The 20,896-nt window shown below is 46.6% G+C and overlaps 1 protein-coding gene across 2 annotated transcripts in view; it reads right to left on the bottom strand.

Annotated features, from left to right (window-relative positions):
• Nucleotides 1-9,801: 9,801 nt before the first annotated feature.
• The window catches only part of PAQR5 (progestin and adipoQ receptor family member 5), a 34,916-nt gene continuing 23,821 nt past the window's right edge, over nt 9,802-20,896 (bottom strand). For both annotated transcript variants that reach the window (XM_038767054.1, XM_038767055.1), the window contains exons 5-8: nt 20,236-20,362; nt 15,067-15,163; nt 14,186-14,327; nt 9,802-10,421 (exon numbers count right to left, since the gene is read on the bottom strand). In XM_038767054.1, the coding sequence (XP_038622982.1) occupies nt 10,171-10,421; nt 14,186-14,327; nt 15,067-15,163; nt 20,236-20,362 (617 nt within the window). In that variant the 3' untranslated portion in view covers nt 9,802-10,170. The remainder of the gene's footprint in view (nt 10,422-14,185; nt 14,328-15,066; nt 15,164-20,235; nt 20,363-20,896) is intronic.

Raw genomic sequence — 20,896 nt, 5'->3', positions numbered from 1 at the left:
TTGTCCGACATAAGCTCACAGCCTTCATCCCCATTTTAAATAATAATAATAATAATAATAATAATAATAATAATAAAGGTATTTGTTAAGCGCTGACTATGTGCAAAGCACTGTTCTAAGCACTGGGGAGGTTACAAGGTGATCAGGTTGTCCCATGGGGGGCTCACAGTTCTAATCCCCATTTTACAGATGAGGTAACTGAGGCACAGAGAAGTTAAGTGACTTGCCCAAAGTCACACAGCTGACAGTTGGCAGAGCCGGGATTTGAACCCATGACCTCTGACTCCAAAGCCCGTGCTCTTTCCACTGAGCCACGCTGCTTCTCATTTTACAGATGAGGTCACTGAGGCCCATTCATTCATTCATTCAATCGTATTTATTGAACGCTTACTGTGTGCAGAGCACTGTACTAAGCGCTTGGGAAGTACAAGTTGGCAACATATAGAGACGGTCCCTATCCAACAACGAGCTCAGAGAAGTGAAGTGACTTGCCCAAGGTCACACAGCTGACAAGTGGCAGAGTAGGGATTAGAACCCACGACCCCTGACTCCCAAGCCCAGGCTCTTTCCACTAAGCCACGCTGCTTCTTTATTGAGTGCTTACTGTGTGCAGAACACTGTACTGGGCGCTTGGAAAGTACAATTCGGCAACAGATAGAGACAGTCACTACCCAACAATTTTTGAAAGCTTACAATGTGCAGAGCACTGTACTAAGCACTTGGGAGAGTACAACAGAACAATATAACACACATTCCCTGCCCACAATGAGCTTTTGCCCTAGAGGGGAGGCAGGCATTAATAGAAATAAAGAAATGACAGATAATAATAATTATTATTATTATGGTATTTGTCAAGTGCTTACTATGTGCCAGGCCCAGGCAAGCGCTGGGGTGGAGCCGAGTAAATAGGGTTGGACACAGTCCCTGTCCTATGTGGGACTCATAGTCTCAATCCCCATTTACAGATGAGCTAACTGTGGCACAGAGAAGTGGCACAGAGAAGTGGAGTGACTTGCCCAAGGTCACACAGTAGATAAGAAGCAGAGGCGGAATTAGAAGCCATGACCTTCTGACTCCCAGGCCCGTGCTCTATCCACTACACCATGCCGCTTCTCTGGTTGTGTACAGAAGTGCACCCCAGCGGTTAGAAAAGTGCTTGGCACATACTAAGTGCTTAACAAGTACCATAATTATAATTATTAAAATCCCAAGCACTTAGTACAGTGCTCTGCACAGAAAGCAGTCCACAAATACCAGCGATTGATTGATAAGGACTCATTGTGGACAGGGAACATGCCTACCAACTCTGTTATATTGAATAGCCCCAAGCGCTTAGTACATTGCTCTGCATACAGTACATGGTCAATAAATACCACTGACTGATAGATTAATAAGGACCGTAAACTCATGGAGAGGGAACATGTTTACCAAACTTGTTACAGTGTACTCTCCCACATTTTTAGTAGTGAGCTCTGCACACAGTAAGCCCTCGATAAATATCATTGATTGATAAGGACTTCATGCATACTGAAGGAAGGGAATGTGTCTACCAACTCTGTTATATTGTACAATCCCAAGCATTCAGTACAGTGCTCTGCACCCAGAAAGTGGTTGATAAATACCATTCATTGATTGATTGATTGACAAAGATGCTGGGGCAGAGGGGAACAAAAGTTGTTACCTGATCCCTTGCACGGCCCCTGAATCACTCACTCTGATTAGTCCACAGGTCTCGTTGGGGAAATTTTATCCTAATTCTGAATGTAGAAAGATCACAAAAGAAACATGTTTCAAGTCAAGCTACATTTTATTTCCTAAAGCAGGGAGGGGCTGAGGCTGTAGACACAAAGTGTCTAACAGGCTTAAAACCTGTTCTCCCTCCTCCTTAGGCTGTGAGCCCCATGTGGAACAGAGGCTGTGCCCCACCTCATTATCTTCTATCTATCCCAGGGTTTAGTACAGTGTTTGGCACGTACTAAGTGCTTCAAAAATTATTTTGGTATTTATTATTATTATGTTTTTTATTAAGCATTTATTATGGGTCAAGAACTATACTAAGCCCCAGGGTAGATACAAGTTAATCACATTGGACACGGTCCCTGTCTCACATGGGGCTCAGAGTCAAGTAGGAGGAAGATTTAATCCCCATCCTACAGTTGAGGAAACTGAGGTCCAGAGATTTTAAGTAACTTGCCCAAGGGCACACAGCAAGAAATTGATTGGCAGAGCTGAGATTAGAACCCAGTTTGACCCCTTAATCCCATGCTCACTTCCACTAGGCCATGTTACTTCTCAAATAACACATCACAAATATCACTGTGGCCTAGTGGATAAGTGCATGGGCCTGGGAGTTAGAAGGACCTGGGTTCTAATCCCAGCTCCTCCACTTGTCTGCTGTGCAACTTTGGGCAAGTCACTTCACCTCTCAATGCCTCAGTTCCCTCAACTGTAAAATGGGAATTGAGCCTGTGAGCCCCATGTGGAACAGGGACTGTGTCCAAGTCGATTTTCTTGTATTCACCCCAGCACTTAGTAAGGTGCCTGGTACATAGTGAGTGCTTAACAAATTCCACTATTATTATTGTCATTATTATTATTTTTAAGGCCATAAAATAGCTCTATTATACCCTCTGATGTACAGGTGCTCTCCAGAGTAAGTGCTCAAAAGATACTGTTGATTGATTGACCAGAAAGTATCTGGAAAAACATACAGAAGGGCCAAAATTTACAACTGCAAATTGTAGTTTGCAATTTTGCAAATTACAAAATTACAATTTACGAATTTACATCTGCATGGAGTCAAGGCGACAATTTTAGTCTGATTTCTGTCCAACCCGAGTAGTTACGATATTCATGATTGTTGGTCCCTTTTCCGGTTTGACTAAAAATAGAATGAGATACATTGAAACCCTCAAGAAATATCCCCATTCAGAATTTCCTGGAAAACATGGGCTCATTTTCCCTTACTGAACGCTGCTAGGATGTTTGCAAGGGAATCTGCGAAGGAAAGTCAGTGGGTCTATAAAGGAAAGAAGGATATCAAACTAATTATAATAAATAAAAAGTTTTATTTTTTCTATATACAGAAGAGTATACACAAAAACATGATTTAAACTGGAGGTTATGTTTTTACTCTCCAATGAATATGGATCTTTAGGCTGGAAAATAGTGGATTGACGTTTGATTAATTTATGCATATAGGGGGTAACTGTTTGACCCAATTCATTTAACTATGGATCTAAGAATCTCAAAGCATTCTTCTACCAATTATAATTTCTTCATATCTTCAGGAAGTTGAATTGCTGGAGGTGAGAAACCTAAAAGAATCATTGTTCCTTCCTAATTTATTATTATTAATTTCACCTACAGTAATACGTACTGAGCTCTGACTAAAAGTACAGTGTGGCTCACTAACCACTGAACTGAACTCTCAAATGAGAGAAGTTGGATGGATCAGTCAATCAGTGGTATTTAATGAGCACTTACTGTGTGCAGAACACTGTACTAAGCGCTTGAGAGTTGGTTCCCTTGTCCGCAGTGAGCTTACAGTCTAGAGGGGTTGGATGGAAGGTGAATGACCTCTTGAAATCAAATTGAAGTTTCTTTTCAGCTCCATTACAGTAAATAGGATAAAAGTCTTTATCAGCGATCTACTCTTCTTCTTAGCTCTTTTTGAAACCTGGGTAAAATGGAATCTTTATTATATTGTACACGTGGTAATTTGTCTTTAATTTTCAAAAGATCACTAATATGTATATATTGGAGGAATAAACTCTAGGCTGTGAGCTCGTTGTGGGCAGGGAACGGGTGAACCAACTCCATTCTATTGTCTCCACCCAAGCTCATTGTACTGAGCGCAGTAAGTGTTCAATAAATTCCACTGACTGATCGATGTTAATTCCTATTGAACTTCTTTGTAAAAGAAATGCTTCCCAAATATGTTCTGCAAATTATTTTTCAACCTTATTCTTTTAAACTTTATTTTAATATCTTCAAAAAGCTTATTTTACACCTCAGTGAGGTTACCATTTACCAAGATTGCCAAATCACAGAGAGTCATGAAACACTTGGTATTTCTTACTGTTGACTTTTTTTTTTACAAGTTCATGTGCAAGATGAAAAAAAAAAATCACACCATCCAACATCATATAGTTCAACAATCGATCAAACAAATCACCGATGGTCTTCTGGCTAATTCCTGAGCTAAATAACTGTTAAAATACTGCAACAGTCGCTGTTGCATCTTTGGCATATTCTAGGTATTATTTCTACTACTGAATTTTTTTTCTCTACAGGTTTTGAATTAGAGTAACTGTGAACAGAGATAGAACTTCCTTAAGACTGTTCCCCCTCCTAAGGCAAAACTGCTACCTACAACAAAGCCTTGTAAATAAGTTGAGCAGCCCACCAAAAGTGACCAAAGGCTATTTGCAAGATTACAGTACCAGACCCACCCTCAACGCACCAGTTTTAAAATAACAATTAAAAAAAAAAGTCACAGTGATCAAAAAGGCACAGATTCCAGTGTGATCTGAGGTTCATTAAGCAATTAGCACAGTGAGGGTCTATAAATTTCTACATTGCCTAACAACGCTGAGCCCCCAAGTGTTGGGCAACACACCTTCCATCCACTTTCCTACCCTCATTCTTGCTTCCCTCTTTTAGTATTTTCTCACTTTGCTGGTCTCCCCCTCTAGACTGTAAGCTTGTTGTGGGCAAGGAATGAGTCTATTATTATATCGTATTCTCCCCAGAGCTTAGTACAGTGCTCCGCACACAGTAAGTGCTCAATAAATGCAATTGACTGCCTGACTACAAGCCTACTCACTGTGCCTCTATAACCTTCCACCTGCCTAAAATTCCCTCCACCTTCACATCAGGCAGACCACCGCTCTCCCCATCTTCAAAGCACATCTCCTCCAAGAGGCCCTCCCTGACTAAGCCCTCCTTTCCTCGTCTCCCATTCCCTTCTGTGCCGTCCTGACTTGCTCCCTTTATTCATCCCCACTCCCAAACCCACAGCACCCATGTCCATATCTGTCATTTATTTATTTATAAAAATGTTTCTGTCTCCCTCTGTAGCCTGTAGGCTCCATGTGGGCAGGGGCGGTGGCTCTTTATTGCTATAATAACCTGATCACCTTGTATCCTCCCCAGCGCTTAGAACAGTGCATTGCACATAGTAAGCCCTTAATACATGCCATTATTATTATTGTTATATTGTCCTCTCCCAAACGCTTAGTACAGTGCCCTACCCCACACAGTAAGCACACAAATATGATTGACTGGCTGATCCTACTAAAGTCCCACCTCCCCCAGGGAGTCTTCCCTGACAAACCTCTCATCTCCCCACCACGATTCTGGGCTAACCACCTCCCCTGTGCCCTAGAATCTGTTTCCTCCTAAACAATTCTATACTCATCTCACCCACTCTCCTCACAGCGCAATGTACAACTCTTTCAACGCGGTTCATTTCCCTCCATTCATTTTATCAATCAATCAATCGGACTTATTGAGCGCTTACTGTGAGAAGAGCACTGTACTAAGCTCTTGGGAGAATACGACACAACAGAATTAGCAGATACATTTGTTCCCTGATTACAACGAGCTTAAAGTCTGTCCGCTTCCCCAGCTGTACTATAAGCTCCTTGAGGGCAGATGGTGTCCATGACCTCTAATGTATTTTCCCAAGTGCCCTGTAGAATGTTCTGCACAGTGTCAGTGCTCACTAAATACCATGGATTGATTGATGGCTTCTCCAAAGGAAGCCTGCATAAACCATGCCTGCCTAGAGTAGCGATTCACCCCCTGGGGTGGTGGATAGCAGTATTTCTGTCCCTTCTGTTCTCTCCCCTGGTAGCCTTCTGACATGTGTAGAGGAGATAATAATAACCGTGACACTTGTTAAGCACTTACTAGGTGCCAGGTACTGTTCTAAGCGCTGGGGAGTAGATACATGATAATGAGGTTGGACCCAGTCCCTGTCTCACATAGACCCCCAGTCTAAGAAGGAAGGAGAACAGGTTTCGAATTCCCACTTTATAGATGAGGAAATTAAGGCACTGAGGAGTGAAATTACATCCCACAACAAGCAAGCGGTGGAGCTGGGATTAGAATCCAGGTCCTCTGACCTCCAGGCCCTGCTCTTTTTTAAAAAAAATGTGGTATTTGATAAGAGCTTACTATGTTCCAGGTATTGTAGTAAGCACCTGGGAAGTTACAAGCTAATCAGGTTGGATACAGTCCATGTCCCACATAGGGCTCACAGTCTTCATCCCCATTTTACAGATGAGGGAACTGGGGTACAGAGAAGTACAGTGACTTCCCCAAGGTCACACCCAGCAGACAAATGCCGTGTTCTACCCACAAGGCCATGCTGCTGCTCAGACCACTAGGCCACACTGCTTCCTGTGCCCAGGGGAGCTGCCCAGCAAAAGATGCATCACCCTTGTCCTGCTACCCTGGGTCTGGCCCACCTCATAATGGTGGTTTTTCTTAAGTGCTACTGTGTGCCAAGCACTGTACTAAGCGCTGGGGTAGTTACGAGATAATCAGGCTGGACACAGTCCCTGTCCCACAGGGGGCTTACAATCCAAATAGGGGGGAGTAGGATTTAATCCCCATTTTACAGATGAGGAAACTGAGGCACAGAGAAGTTAAGAGACTTGCTCAGGGTATTTGTTAAGTGCTTTCTATGTGCCAGGCCCTGTACTAAGTGCTAGAGTGGATACAAGCAAATCAAGTTGGGAACAGTCCCTGTCCCTCCTGGAGCTCACAGTCTTAATCCCTACATTCCAGATGAGGTAACTGAGGCCCAGAGAAATGAAGTGAATTGCCCAAGGTCACACAGCTATGTGGCAGAGTCGTGATTAGAACCCAGGTCCTCTGACTCCCAGGCCTGTGTTCTTTCCACCAGGCCTTGCTACTTGTCAAGGTAAGGGGTGGGCCTGGTTCTGGGAGGGACCCTCCACCCTACAGAGCTCTCCAGGGGCAAGTGCCCCACTTGCCGGGCCCAATAACATACAAATCAATCGATCACATTTATTGAGCACTTACTGTGCACAGAGCCCCACACTGAGCTCTTGGGAAAGTCCAATGCAACAGAGTTGGTAGAAACATTCCTTGCCCATGACGAGCTCACCGTCCAAGTCTTTAAATTCCATTGCTTCCCCCTCCCTGTATTTCACTTTAATGTCTTTCTCCCCTGCTGGAAAGTAAACTCTTGAAAGGCAGGAACCATGTCTACTGAATCCATTCCGCTTTCCCAAGCACTCAGTTCGGGGCTCTGCGCAGAGTAAGTGCTCAATAAATATTTGTGACTGAATGGAAAACTTTTTGTTGTTCAGCTGGCCTTGGGGAAAAGCTAATTTAATTACACAACTAACATCCTGTCTACCTCAACTCTAAGCCAAGATCAGGGTGTTTGTTTGTTTTTTTTAAAGAAAATACTTTCATAAGTCACTGGATGTCACTGGACTCACATGGCAAGCTTCTGACTATCTGGGGAGTTGGGGCGATTGTAAGCTCATTGTGGGCAAGGAACATTATACCAACTCTACCAAGGGCTCTGTATGGTGTTCTGTACATGGTAAGCACTCAATAAATACCACTGATTGATTGATTGAATAAAGACCAGGCCTTTCCACAAGTACGGGAAGAAATGGTGGTCTTTGGCTTCTCTATCCCTTAATCCAAAGAGTTGTTCTTTCTAGGGGTCTTTTAAGGTGCATTACTCAACTTGCATTTTCCACCTCTCCGCTTTGTCCCAACAGACAAGATGGCTCAAAGTTGTGACTCCTGCCCAAGACAGAGTCCTGCCATTTGGCAACTAAAGATGCCCAGAGGCAAGATGGGAATATGTTTAAACCTTACAGTAGAAAAGACAAAATTTTTTTTTCTAAATAAATTAAAATAGATAGATAGATCAGTGTGGCCTAGAGGATAGAGCACGGGCCTAGGAGTCAGAGGGTCCTGGGTTTTAATTACAGATCTGCTACTTGTCTGTTGGGTGACCTTGGGCAAGTCACTTCACTTCTCTGGGCCTCAGTTCCCTCATCTGTAAAATGGGAGTTTAAGTCTGTGAGTGCCATGTGGGACAGGGGCTTTTTTCAATGTGATTAGCTTGCATCTACCCTAGCGCTTAGTACAGTGCCTGGCACATAGTGGGCTTTTAACAAATATCATACTGTGTGTGTGTGTACATATATATACATATATATACATATATAGAGTCTCTCTCTCTATATATATATATATCAGCAATTTGTCCTGACAACCATTTTCTTCTACTTGTCTCCACCCTTAAATTCATGTATTAAAAAACCAGTGCAATGGAGAAATTTTTCCACCCCTATCCCCTTCACTGAAAAATCCCCATCCAAAAGCAGATTCGCCACTCCAACATGGTTAGCGTGAGAGAGACAAATGGCATATTAGGGGGCATTTTCCATGAAGAGTACTGCCATTTGTTCAGTGCTGCTCTGAAACCAAAATGAGGGTTCCTTTCCTCCCTCTTCCTTCCTTTTGCCACCTTTACTTCTGTATCTATCCCTGTCCTTCTCTCCTATGTTGACTTTGTGGGGGGTTTTTGTTTGTTTTTCTATGGCATTTGTTAAGCACTTACTATGTGCCAGGCACTATACTAAACGCTGAGGTAGATACAAGTTTATCAGGTTAGACACAGTCCCTATCCCACATGAGGCTCGCAGTCTTATTCCCCATTCTTACAAGTGAGATAACTGAGGCACAGAGAAATGAAGTGACTCGTTCAAGGTCACACAGCCAGACAAGTGGTGGGCTGGGATTAGAACTCAAGCCCTTCTGACTCCCAGGCCCGTGCTCTCTGTTGCCAATCCCTTGTCCCCCTTTATTCTTAGACTGTGAGCCCCCTGAGGCCAGGGAAACTGTCAAATTCTCACTTACGTAGTCTTTTCCACTACTTAGTGAAGTGCTTAATAAATACTATTACTTCTCCTAGTACTACAAGTAATTGTGGTATTTGTTAGGCATTCGCTACGAGCCAATCACCATACTAGGCAATGGGGTAATAATAATAACAGTAATAATAACAGTGATGATGGTATTTGTTAAGCGCTTACTATGTGTCAAGCACTATCCTAAGCGCTGGGATAAATACAAGCTAATCAGGTTGGACACAGTCCCTGACCCACATGGGGCTCATGATCTTAATCCTCACTTTACAGATGAGGTAACTGAGGCCCAGAGAAGTGAAGCGACTTGCCCAAGGTCTCACAGCAGACAAGTGGGGGAGGAGGGACTTCCCGACTCCCAGGCCCGGGCTCCATCCACTAGGCCACACTGCTTCATGGGGATCTTCTCGTATCTAATGGGCAGGTACAAGATAATCAAATCGGACATAATCCCTGTCCCAGAGGGGACTCACAGGCTAAGGGGAGGGAAAACAGGAATTGCATCTCCATTTTACAGATGAGGGAACCAAGGCCCAGAGAAGCCAATTGACTTGTCCAAGGTTTCCCACAAGGCAAGCAGCAGAGCCAGGATTAGAACTCAGATCCTCTGACTCCCAGACCCCTGCTCTTTCCACTAGGCCATGCTAGAGGAAAGAACTCGGGCTTGGGAGTCAGAGGTCATGAGTTCTAATCCCACCTCTGCCGCTTGTCAGCTGTGTGACTTTGGGCAAGTCACTTGACTTCTCTGGGCCTCAGTGACCTCATCTGTAAAATGGGGATGAAGCCTGTGAGCCCCACGGGGGACAACCTCATAACCTTGTATCTACCCCAGCGCTTAGAACAGTGCTCGGCACATAGTAAGCGCTTAACAAATACCATTATTATTATTACTTCTCTACTACTCTAATTGGGATGATGCGACAGAATCGGCTAGGTCACTAAAAGAATCATTCTGTCGCTTCTCAAAACCACCAGATCGTATGTAGAAAATGATTTTAAAATGTAGGTGGGTTCTGCTTGGATGATTATTTTTTCTCGTTTGAAGCCAAAAATTTGAGAACAACTCCTTATTTTCAAGGCAGTACGTCAGATTAAGGCATCATCAACTCTACTGACTCTGTTTTATCGTCCTCTCCTGAGTGCTTCATCCAGTGCTCTGCACATAGCAAGCACTCAATAGAGACCACTGATCAACTGACTCATCGACCAAGCGACCAAGCCGTCGTGTGTGTCCGGAAGCTCACTGCTTGGCTTTCAGTTCTTTCCCCTGGGATTTAGGAGGTCGGTAGAGAACCTTTCTTGAGAAGAAACCGATGTTAATGACGCCAAGGAGGAAGCAGAGCCCCAGGGCGCCTACGGTGTGGGCGAAGGAGGGAGGGATGGAGCTGGCCAACAGCCACTCTTTCCTCAGCGTCATGTCCAGGAATAAGGCCTCCATCTGGATGTGTGTCCCGACGATACCACATACATGAAACAACTGGTGGCTATGCCCTGCAACACACAAACACACAAATGGGAGCCCCTTTCTGTAAGATCCGACCCTCAAAGGTGCCCCCAAAGGAGCATGGCTCAGTGGCTAGACCCCGCGCCTGCGAGTCAGGAGGAGCTGGGTTCTCATCCCAGCTCCACCACCTGCCTGCAGTGTGACCTTGGGCAAGTCGCCTCACTTCTCTGGGCCTCAGTTTCCTCACCTGGAAAATGGGGAGTCAATATCTGTTTTCCCTCCTTCTTAGACCGGGAGCCTCCCGGGAGACTGTGTCCGACCTTATTACCCGGTCTCTATCCCAGTGCTTAGAATAGTGCTTGACACATAGTAAGTGCTTAATAGACACCACTACTGTTAGTTGTATGTTTTTTAATGGTGTTTGTTAAGTGTTTCTTATGTGCCAGGCCTTGTTGTAAGTGCTGGGGTGGATACACGGTAATCAGGTCAGACAGGTCCCGGTCCTGCATGGGGTTCTCAGTCTTAATCCAAATTCGATGGATGAGGGAGCTGAGGCCCAGAGAGGCGAAGTGAGCGGCCCGAGGTCACACAGGGGTGGTCATGGGGCCATCATGTGCGCAGCAGGGGGTGGTCACATCACGGTCACGTGTGCGGCAGGGAACAGTCATGCGCGCACAGCCCAGGGCGATCACGTGCATGGTCCAGGGAGATCACGTCATGGTCACGTGTGCATCGCAGGCCAATCACATGGCGAGCACGGGGCCACCACATTAGGATCACATGGCGATCATGTGTGTGCCACGTGTCGATCACGTGCATGGCACGGGCCTGTCACATAGCGATCACGTGCGTGGCCCGGGATGATCATGCGGCGACCACGTGCACGGCACGGGGCGATCAAGTGATGAGCACATGCATGGCCTAGAACTATCACGTGTGTGGCATGGGGCGATCACGTGACAGTAATGTGAGCAGCATGTGATGGTCATGGGGTGATCACGTGAGGATCACATGGCAATCACATGCATGCAACGTGGCGATCATGTGCGCGACTTGGGCCTGTCACATGATGATCACTTGTGTGGCACAGGGGGATCATGTGGAGATCATGTGTGTATCACAGGGTGATCATGTGTGTGGCATGGAACTATCATATGTGTGGCATGGAGCGGTCACATGGTGATCATGTGCACACCCCTGGCCGATCATGTGGCGATCACACGTGCGGCCCAGGGCGATCACGTGCACGACGTGGTAATCACATACGCGGCCCAGGCGATCACATGTGGGACACAGGCCTGTCATGTGGTGATCATTTCCTCTTCTCCCAGTCCCTTCTGTGTCCCAGACTGAGCCCCCCTCTTTTCCTGTCCTCTTCCTCCTCCCCACTGCCCCCCCACCCATCCCCTTCCCCTCCCCACAGCACTTGTATATATTTGTACATATTTATTACTCTATTTTATCTGTACATATTTACTGCTCTATTTTATTAATGATGTGTATATAGCTATAAATTCTATTTTGATGGTACTGACACCTCTATTTGTTTTGTTTTGTTGTCTGTCTCCCCCTTCTAGACTGTGAGCCCATTATTGGGTAGGGACTGTCTCTGTATGTTGCCGACTTGTACTTCCCAAGCGCTTAGTACAGTGCTCTGCACACAGTAAGTGCTCAATAAATATGATTGAATGAATGAATGAATGAACCCAGGTCCTTCTGACTCCCAGACCCGTGCTCTATCCGCTAGGCCATGCTGCTTCTCAAGGAGTTCAAGAATTACCACCGCTCTGCCAAACAGGAAAGCCTCCCAAATCTCCCTTGAGTTCTCATCAGTAATAGGCCTTCTCAGCACTAGTTTAGGTGGCTCAGTGGGAAAATAGTTCTGTGACTGTTCTTCTGTGACTGTTTTTTGATTCCTGGGAGCCATAGGTTAGTCATACCCAGTGATTTTTGTGGAGGTAACCCACTTGAGGAAAAAGACTATATTGCTACATACTTGGGGGAACTTGTGCTTGACTCTGGAGTTTATATACAACCAAATTTCAATTGTTCAGTTGTATAAGTATTGTCCTGATGGCTTGCATTTCTCTCTCTCTCCTCCTTTCTCCTCATCTCTTCTTTCCTTTTCTTTCTTCCTCCTCCTCCTTTTCTCTTTTTCCTGCACCTCTCTCTGCTCTTCCTCCCCCTCTCACCTCATCTCTTCTCTTCCCTTTTTTCCATCTTCCTCCTTTCTCCTGTTCCTGCATCTTTCTGCTCTTCCGTCTTCCTCCTTTCCCCTCTTCCTGCATCTCTCTGCTCTTCCTCCTCCTCTCTCATCTCTTCACTTCCCTCCTTTTCCATCTTCCTCCTTCTTTCTCCTTTCTGCACCTCTCTCTGTTCTTCCTCCTCCTCTTCTCTCCCCATCTCCTCTCTTCCTTCCTTTTTTGTCTTCCTCCTTCTTTCTCCTCTTCCTGCACCTCTCTCTGCTCTTCTTCCTCTTCCTCCTCCTCTCTGAAGTCTCCTTTCGCCCATTTCCAGGCTCAGTTGGTCTCGCCCCTTCCTCTAGGAAGCTACAAGAGGAAGTGAAACTCAAATCAGTCCAGTCAATCAGTTCAATATTGTAGATGGCAGATAGCACTTGCAAGGGACCAATGGGAAAAGAGGAAAACTGGGGCTAGAATGATCACCTGGGGATTTTGTCCTGCCACCTCCCACCCCCTCACTCCGATGACCCAGTAATAGTAGCAATGGTGGTATTTGTTAAATGCTTACTATGTGTGAAGCACTGTACTAAGCACTGGGGGAGATACAAGCCCATCATGTTGGACACAGTCCCTGTCCTACACAGAGTTCATAGTCTAAGAGGGAAGGAGAAGAGGTATTTAATCCTTATTTTACAGATGAGAAAATTGAGGCCCAGAGAGGTTTAAGTAGCCTGTCCAAGGCCACACAGCAGGTAAGTGGCAGAGCTGGGATTCAAATCCAGGTTCCCTGACTCTCAGGCCTGTCCTTCTGTCTGCTAGGCCATGGGGCTTCAGTTTACAAGGAGAAGCAGTGTTCCCTGGTAGAAGGAGCCCCGGCCTGGGAGTCAGAGGACCTAGGTTCTAATCCTTGGCTCCTCCATTTGTGTGCAGGGTGACCTTGGGCCAACCACTTCACTTCTTTATGCCTCAGTTACCTCATCTGTAAAATGAGGATTAAGACTGTGAGTCCCAGGTGGGACACGGACTGTGTCCCACCTGATTGGCATGTAACTGTCCAGCACGTAGTAGAGTATGGTGCCTGGCACATAGTAAGTGCTTAACAAATACCCTGCTAAAAAGTGGCATGGCTTAGTGAAAAGAGCCCAGGCCTGGGAGTCAGAGGACCTGAGTTCTAATCCCAGCTCCATATCTCGTCTGCTGGGAGACCTTGGGCAAGTGGCTTCACTTCTCCGGGCCTCAGTTACTGCATCTAGAAAATGGGGATTGAGACTGTGGGCCCCACATGAGACAGGGACTGTGCCTAATTCGATTTGCTTGTGTCCACCCCTGTGCTTAGTACAGTGCCTGGCACATAGTAAACGCTTACAAATACCATCATCAGCATTATTAACATTAGTATTTAGACACGTGGGACAGGGATTGTGAGCAGCCTAATTAAGTTGTATATACCCTAACGCTTAGACACATAGTCAGCATTTAACAAATGCCATTAAAAAAGAACAACCTCAACCGCTCGGCCTGGGAGTCTTGGGGATGGACAGATTTTGGACCTCTCCTTCGGTAACTCTCGGACATCAGACTCGTAATCCCAGACCTCCTCTCCCAACCTCACCCGGCCAGGGGCTCACCGATGTAGTCAAAACGGCCAGGGGCGAGTCTCTCAGGCAGATGGGAGGCATAAAGGAAGCAGGTGAGGAAAGCCACTGCCGTGTGCTTCAGGTGGAAGTCATTGGCCGCGTCCCTGGCGCTCTCTCCGGATGACACCAGCAGCTGAGGAGGGAAAAGAGACAGCCGGCTCTTGGGTGTCTGGGAAAAGGATGAGCCCTGACTGACCCCGCTCTTGGCTCTCCCCCTAATAAAGCTCAGCGAGAAGTGTGGAATGGAGACCTCCTGCATGGACTCCATCCATCCATCCATCACTGGGATTGCTGGAGAAGAAAGTAGCAATGACAGTAGAAATGGTATTTATCAAGCCACCTGTTGAACACAGTGCACTGTACTAAGTGCTGAGGACTGAATGGGGAACACTATAGTAAGCACTTGGGACTGAATTTGGCGTGCTGTACTAACCGCTTGGGACTGAATTCAGCAAACTGTACTAAGCACTTGGGACCATTTGCAGCGCATTGTCCTAAGCACTTGGGACTGTGTTTGTCCTAAGGGCTTGGGACTGTACCAAGCACGTGGGACGGTGTGCGGCGAACTTTACTGAGCACTTGGGAGTGAGTGCTGCATACTGTACTAAGTGCTTGGGACTGCGCACGGCACACTGTGCTAAGCGCTCAGGACTGAGTGGAGTGCCCAGAACTAAGCGCTGGGGAAAGTCCAACGGGAGCAGTCCTGCAACATCTGTTTGTCGGGTCCTTTCAAGGCAAGGGTCCAAAACCTTATCTGGCAGCCCCTTCCTCCCCTCCTCCCCTCGAACTCCTGGTCCCCTCCCCTTGGCCCCCCTCGCCCCCCAACCCAGGAGTCCTTGGGCAAGCCCTGGGATGTGGCAGAAGTAGCGTACCCTGTAGAAGACGGGGAGACTGTCCCACGTGTAGGGGTAGGCGAAGGCCAAAGTGCGGAGAGCCTTACTGAGCCGAGGCCGCTCCACCTCAAGAAACCTGCATGTGGTCAGGGAACAGAGAGAAGTGTTTGCCATCAGGAGCCCCCCACCCCCAAAAGGTGAAAGTCAAAGCTGCAGGGCGGGGACCTGAGTGGGGGCGGGCGGATTCAATCCCAACACCTTCACTCCTGACAACCAATCCATCCATGGCATCATTCATTCCTTCAATCATATTTATTGAGCACTTACTGTGTGCAAAACACTGTACTAAGCACTTGAGAGAGTATAATAATAATAAACCAGACACATTCCCTGCCCACAATGAGCTTTCAGTCTAAAGGGACTGTTATCATCATCATCATCATCATCAATTGTATTTACTGAGCGCTTACTGTGTGCAGAGCACTGTACTAAGTGCTTGGGAAGTACAAGTTGGCAACATATAGAGACAGTCCCTACCCAACAGTGGGCTCACAGTCTAAAAGGGGGAGACAGAGAACAAAACCAAACATACTAACAAAATAAAATAAATAGAATAGATATGTACAAGTAAAATAAATAAATAAATAGAGTAACAAATATGTACAAACATATATACATATATACAGGTGCTGTGGGGAAGGGAAGGAGGTAAGATGGAGGGGATGGAGAGGGGGACGAGGGGGAGAGGAAGGAAGGGGCTCAGTCTGGGAAGGCCTCCTGGAGGAGGTGAGCTCTCAGTAAGGCCTTGAAGCGAGGAAGAGAGCTAGCTTGGCGGATGGGCAGAGGGAGGGCATTCCAGGCCCGGGGGATGATGTGGACCGGGGGTCGATGGTGGGACAGGCGAGAACAAGGTACGGTTATCGATTGGGCCTGGAAGTCAGGAGGACCAGGGTTCTAATACCAGCTCTGCCACTTGTCTGCTGGGTGACCTTGGATAAGCCACTTCACTTCTCTGGGCCTCAGTTACCTCATCTGTAAAATGGGGATTAAGACTATGAGCCCCATGTGGGACAGGGACTCCGTCCAACCTAATTATCTTGTATCTAACCTAGCACTTAATACAGTGCATCCACATAGAAAGCACTTAACAAATGCTTACTAAGCCCCCCTTTTCCTCAGCTTCCCCTCCCCTCCCTATTGCCCCAACTCGCTCCCTTTGTTCTACTCCCCTCCCCACCCACAGCATTTGTGTATATATGTACATATCTATAATTCTATTTATTTATATTAATGCCTGTTTACTTGTTTTGATGTCAGTCTCCCCCCTTCTAGACTGTAAGCCCATTGTGGGCAGGGACTGCCTTTCTGTTGCTGAATTGTACTTTCCAAGCATTTAGTACAGTGTTCTGCACACAGTAAGCGCTCAGTAAATACGATTCAGTGAATGAATGAATGAAATGCCATTAAAAAAAGGAAAAAGTGAGGTGATTTGCCCAAGGTCACACCGCAGACAAGTGGTGGTTTTCCCCAGTTCTCCAGAGGAAACCACCCTCCCCTCCCTCCACACACACACCCAACACACACACACACTCTTGCCCTCTCTCACTTCCTTTTTTCACCGCCTCCACAGAACCTCAGGAGAACTGTGAAGGCTACTTCTTCAGCGGACACTGTGGCCACAGTTGGGAGTGGACTCAGAAAGGTGAGGAGTTTGAAATCCTGCCCCTCTTGCCACAGAAATCTGCTGATCTTTGTTTTGGTCTCTATGTTGCCTTAGCATTTCTGTTTCCTCTCTCCCTATGTGTTCTGTCATCTAGTCCTTCTTCCCCTTTTTATTACTGGATGGTTGCCCCCCCCCTCGAGGGGCAGGGATCATGCCTAATTCCCACCTGTGTCTGCTTTTACCAGCACTCAGTACAATGCTCTGCACACACTTAATAAATACTACTTTTATTAGCACCACCACTGCACATTCTGTTCCCGCCTAACCTCTCTCCCTAAAGCCATCACCCAGCCCTACATTGAGTCTTTTCTTTCAGTGACAAAGAAAGAGCAAAACAGGCAAGGTTCTGTCTCACGTTCCTTCCCTCCTGCTGAAGGAAGATGAGCAGAGACCGAGCCGTGATTTGAGCGTCAAGAAGGTGAAGAAAGAGAGGATTCTGGGTAATCTATAAACTGGCCCATCCCTCTCCTCCATCCCCACAATAATCCAGGGATGATTCATTGTTTCAACTCTCATTATTATTATTATCATCATTATTATTATAAGAAGCAGCTTGGCTTAGTGGATAGGGCATGGACCTGGGATTCAGAAGGAATCAGGTTCTAATCCCGGCTCTGCTTCTTGTCTGCTGTGTGACCTTGGGTAATCCACTTCACTTCTCTGGGCCTCAGTTACCTCATCTGTAAAATGAGGATTAAAACAATGAGCCCCATGTGGGACATGGACTGTGTCTAACCTGATTATCTTGTATCTACTCCAGTGCTTAATACGGTGCCTGACACACAGTAAATGCTTAACAAATCATCATCATCATCAATCGTATTTATTGAGTGCTTACTATGTGCAGAACACTGTACTAAGTGCTTGGGAAGTACAAATTGGCAACATATAGAGACAGTCCCTACCCAACAGTGGGCTCACAGTCTAAAAGGGGGAGACAGAGAACAAAATCAGACATACTAACAAAATAAAATAAATAGAATAGATATGTACAAGTAAAATAAATAAATAAATAGAGTAATAAATATGTACAAACATATATACATATATACAGGTGCTGTGGGGAAGGGAAGGAGGTAAGAAGGGGGGGATGGAGAGGGGGACGAGAGGGAGAGGAAGGAAGGGGCTCAGTCTGGGAAGGCCTCCTGGAGGAGGTGAGCTCTCAATAGGGCCTTGAAGGGAGGAAGAGAGCTAGCTTGGCGGATGGGCAGAGGGAGGGCATTCCAGGCCCGGGGGATGACGTGGGCCGGGGGTCGATGGAGGGACAGGCGAGAACGAGGTACGGTGAGGAGATTAGTGGCGGAGGAGCGGAGGGTGCGGGGTGGGCTGTAGAAGGAGAGAAGGGAGGTGAGGTAGGAGGGGGCGAGGTGATGGAGAGCCTTGAAGCCCAGGGTGAGGAGTTTCTGCCTGATGCGCAGATTGATTGGTAGCCACTAGAGATTTTTGAGGAACAAATCCCACTATATATATATCTGCATATGTATAATATTATTTGTTCTGTGGTGTAGTGGTTATCATTTGTGCTTTTCATACAGAAGAGAGAAGCAGCATGGCCTAGTGGCAAGAGCAAGGGCTTGGAAGTCAGAGGACGTGGATTCTAATCCCGGCTCCGCCGCTTGTCTGCTGTGTGACCTTGGGCAAGTCACTTAATCTCTCTGTGCCTCAGTTACCTCATTTGTAAAATGGGGATTAAGACTGTGAGCCCCACATGGGACAACCTGATTACCTTGTATCTACCCAAGTGCTTAGAACAGTGCTTGGCACATAGTAAGCACTTAACAAATACTATAATAATTATTATTATGATACAGGTGGTCCTGGATTATTTAGACTGGGAGCTCAGGGAAAAGACATGCCCCTGATGAGCATCTTTTAGGACAGTGGTCAATTCTGCTGGGGTCGGCAAGGAAGGTGGCCTAAATTAACTGTCAAGTGCTTAGTAGAAGTAAGTAAGCACTTAGTGCTTAGTAAGATGCAGCGTGGCTCAGTAGAAAGAGCACTGGCTTTGGAGTCAGAGGTCATGGGTTCAAATCCCAGCTCCACCAATTGTCAGCTGTGTGACTTTGGGCAAGTCACATAACTTCTCTGGGCCTCAGTTACCTCATCTGTAAAATGGGGATTAAGACTTTGAACCCCCCATGGGACACCTGATCACCTTGTAACCTCCCCAGCGCTGATAACAGTGCTTTGCACATAGTAAGCGCTTAATAAATGCCATTATTATTAGTAGTAGTAGTAGTAGAATGCTCTGCACATAGCGAGCGCTTAATAAATATGACAATGAATGAATGTTTCTGCCCGGTAGAGAGGGAGGAGGGACTCTTCAGCTGCCAGGGTGGGCCTATAAGAAAGAGAGGGGAAAAGGAAGAGGGAAGAGGGGAAAGGGGAGAGGAGAGAGGGGAGAGGAGAAAGGGGAGAAACCCTACTAATGAAAGGGCTGTGGAGACGAATCACACCACTAGGGGGCTCCCGGCCAATTAGTTCTCATTGAGTGCTCATTTTAGGCAGAGCATTGTACTAAGCGCTTGGAAGACTACAATATAACAATAAACTGACACAGTCCCTGCCCACAGTGAGTTTACAGTCTAGAGAAGGAGACTTATTTATAAGCCTTATTTATTTATTAATATAATTAAGGCATGGCATAGTGGATAGAGCACGGGCCTGTGAGTCAGAAGGTCAAGGGTTCTGATCCCGCTCCGCTACTTGCCTGTTGTGTGGCCTTGGGCAAGTCACTTCATTTCTCTGTGCCTTGGTTTCCTCATCTGTAAACTGGAGTCTGTTAGGTGACCTTGGGCAAGCTGATTCACTTCTCTATAGAGAAATTACTTATTTATTCACATTAATGTCCATCACCCCCTCTAAACTAAGTTTGCTATGGGTCGGGGGGAGATCCATTATAATTACCGTAAACTCGTGTCTGTTAACTCTGTTGTACTGTATTCTTCCAAGTGTTTAGTACAGTGCTCTGCACACAGTAAGCACTCAATAAATACCACTGATTGATTGAAAGAACATAATCAGATAATAATAATCATAATGTGGTCATTGTTAAGCCAAGCAACGTACTAAGTGCAGGGGGGCCTAGACTGTGTGCTTGTTGTGGGCAGGGATTTTCACTCTTTATTGCTGAATTGTACTTTCCCAAGCACTTAGTACAGTGCTCTGCACACAGCAAGCACTTAATAAATATGACTGAATGAATGAACAAATGTAAGATAATCAGGTCAGAAACAGTCCATGTCCCACATGCAGGCTCACAGTCTAAACAGGAGGATTTAATCCCTATTTCACAGATGGGGGATTTGGGGCAGGGAGAAGCGAAGTGACTTGTCCAAGGCTGTACAACAGATGGGTGCCCCCCAGACCCGTGCGCTTTCCATCAGGCCACACTCCTTCACAACTGGACATGGCCTCTGTCCACATGGAAATGTAGCCCTGAGGAGGGGTTGAAGGCTCCCCAGATGCCTGGGTCTGGGCGTTACCTGGAGTAGCAGGCGAGGCCAACGCTGACCACGGAGTTGAACAGGGCCAGAGGGACGTAGCAGCGGTGGAAGGCGGACCGGACCCAGGAGTCCGGGAAGGCGTAGGCACTGTAGGCGACGGCGGAACCTGGGGGCAGAGGTGGGAGGGTGTCAAATGGGTGAGGGAGGAGCTCAGCCACAGGGCTCCCACTTGCCTGGGAACCAGAGGCCGGTGGGCAGGACACCGGGAAAATCTCCCTAGCATTCGGAGGTCATGGCCATTGGGCACTTTGGTAGATACAAGCTAATCAGGTTGGACACAAGATCCTGTCCCATATGGGGCCCACTGTCTTACTCTACCATTTTCCAGATGCAGTAACTGAGACCTAGAGAAGTGAAGTGACTCACCCAAGGTCACACAGCAGATATGTGGCAGAGCTAGGATCAGAACCCATGTCCTCTGACTCCTGGGCCTGGGCTCTGTGAGAAATTTCTGATCAATTTTGGCAGAAATCCAATTCCTCATCCAGAAGAGGGTGACAAATCCGGCGGGAGTCAGCCCACCGGGCAGCTCGCCCAGAGCAGAGGTTCCAATTTGTTCCTTGACCGGTAGGTTCTCTGTGATGGTTCTCAGGGTTCTCCCAGGCCCAGAACTCAGGGCCAGTTATCATTATTAATAAAC

This window comes from Tachyglossus aculeatus, chromosome 26, assembly GCF_015852505.1.
Source record: "Tachyglossus aculeatus isolate mTacAcu1 chromosome 26, mTacAcu1.pri, whole genome shotgun sequence".
NCBI classification, from domain to species: Eukaryota; Metazoa; Chordata; class Mammalia; order Monotremata; family Tachyglossidae; genus Tachyglossus; species Tachyglossus aculeatus.
Note: the sequence above shows the minus strand (reverse complement) of the source record. Positions and strands in the feature narration are given on the sequence as shown.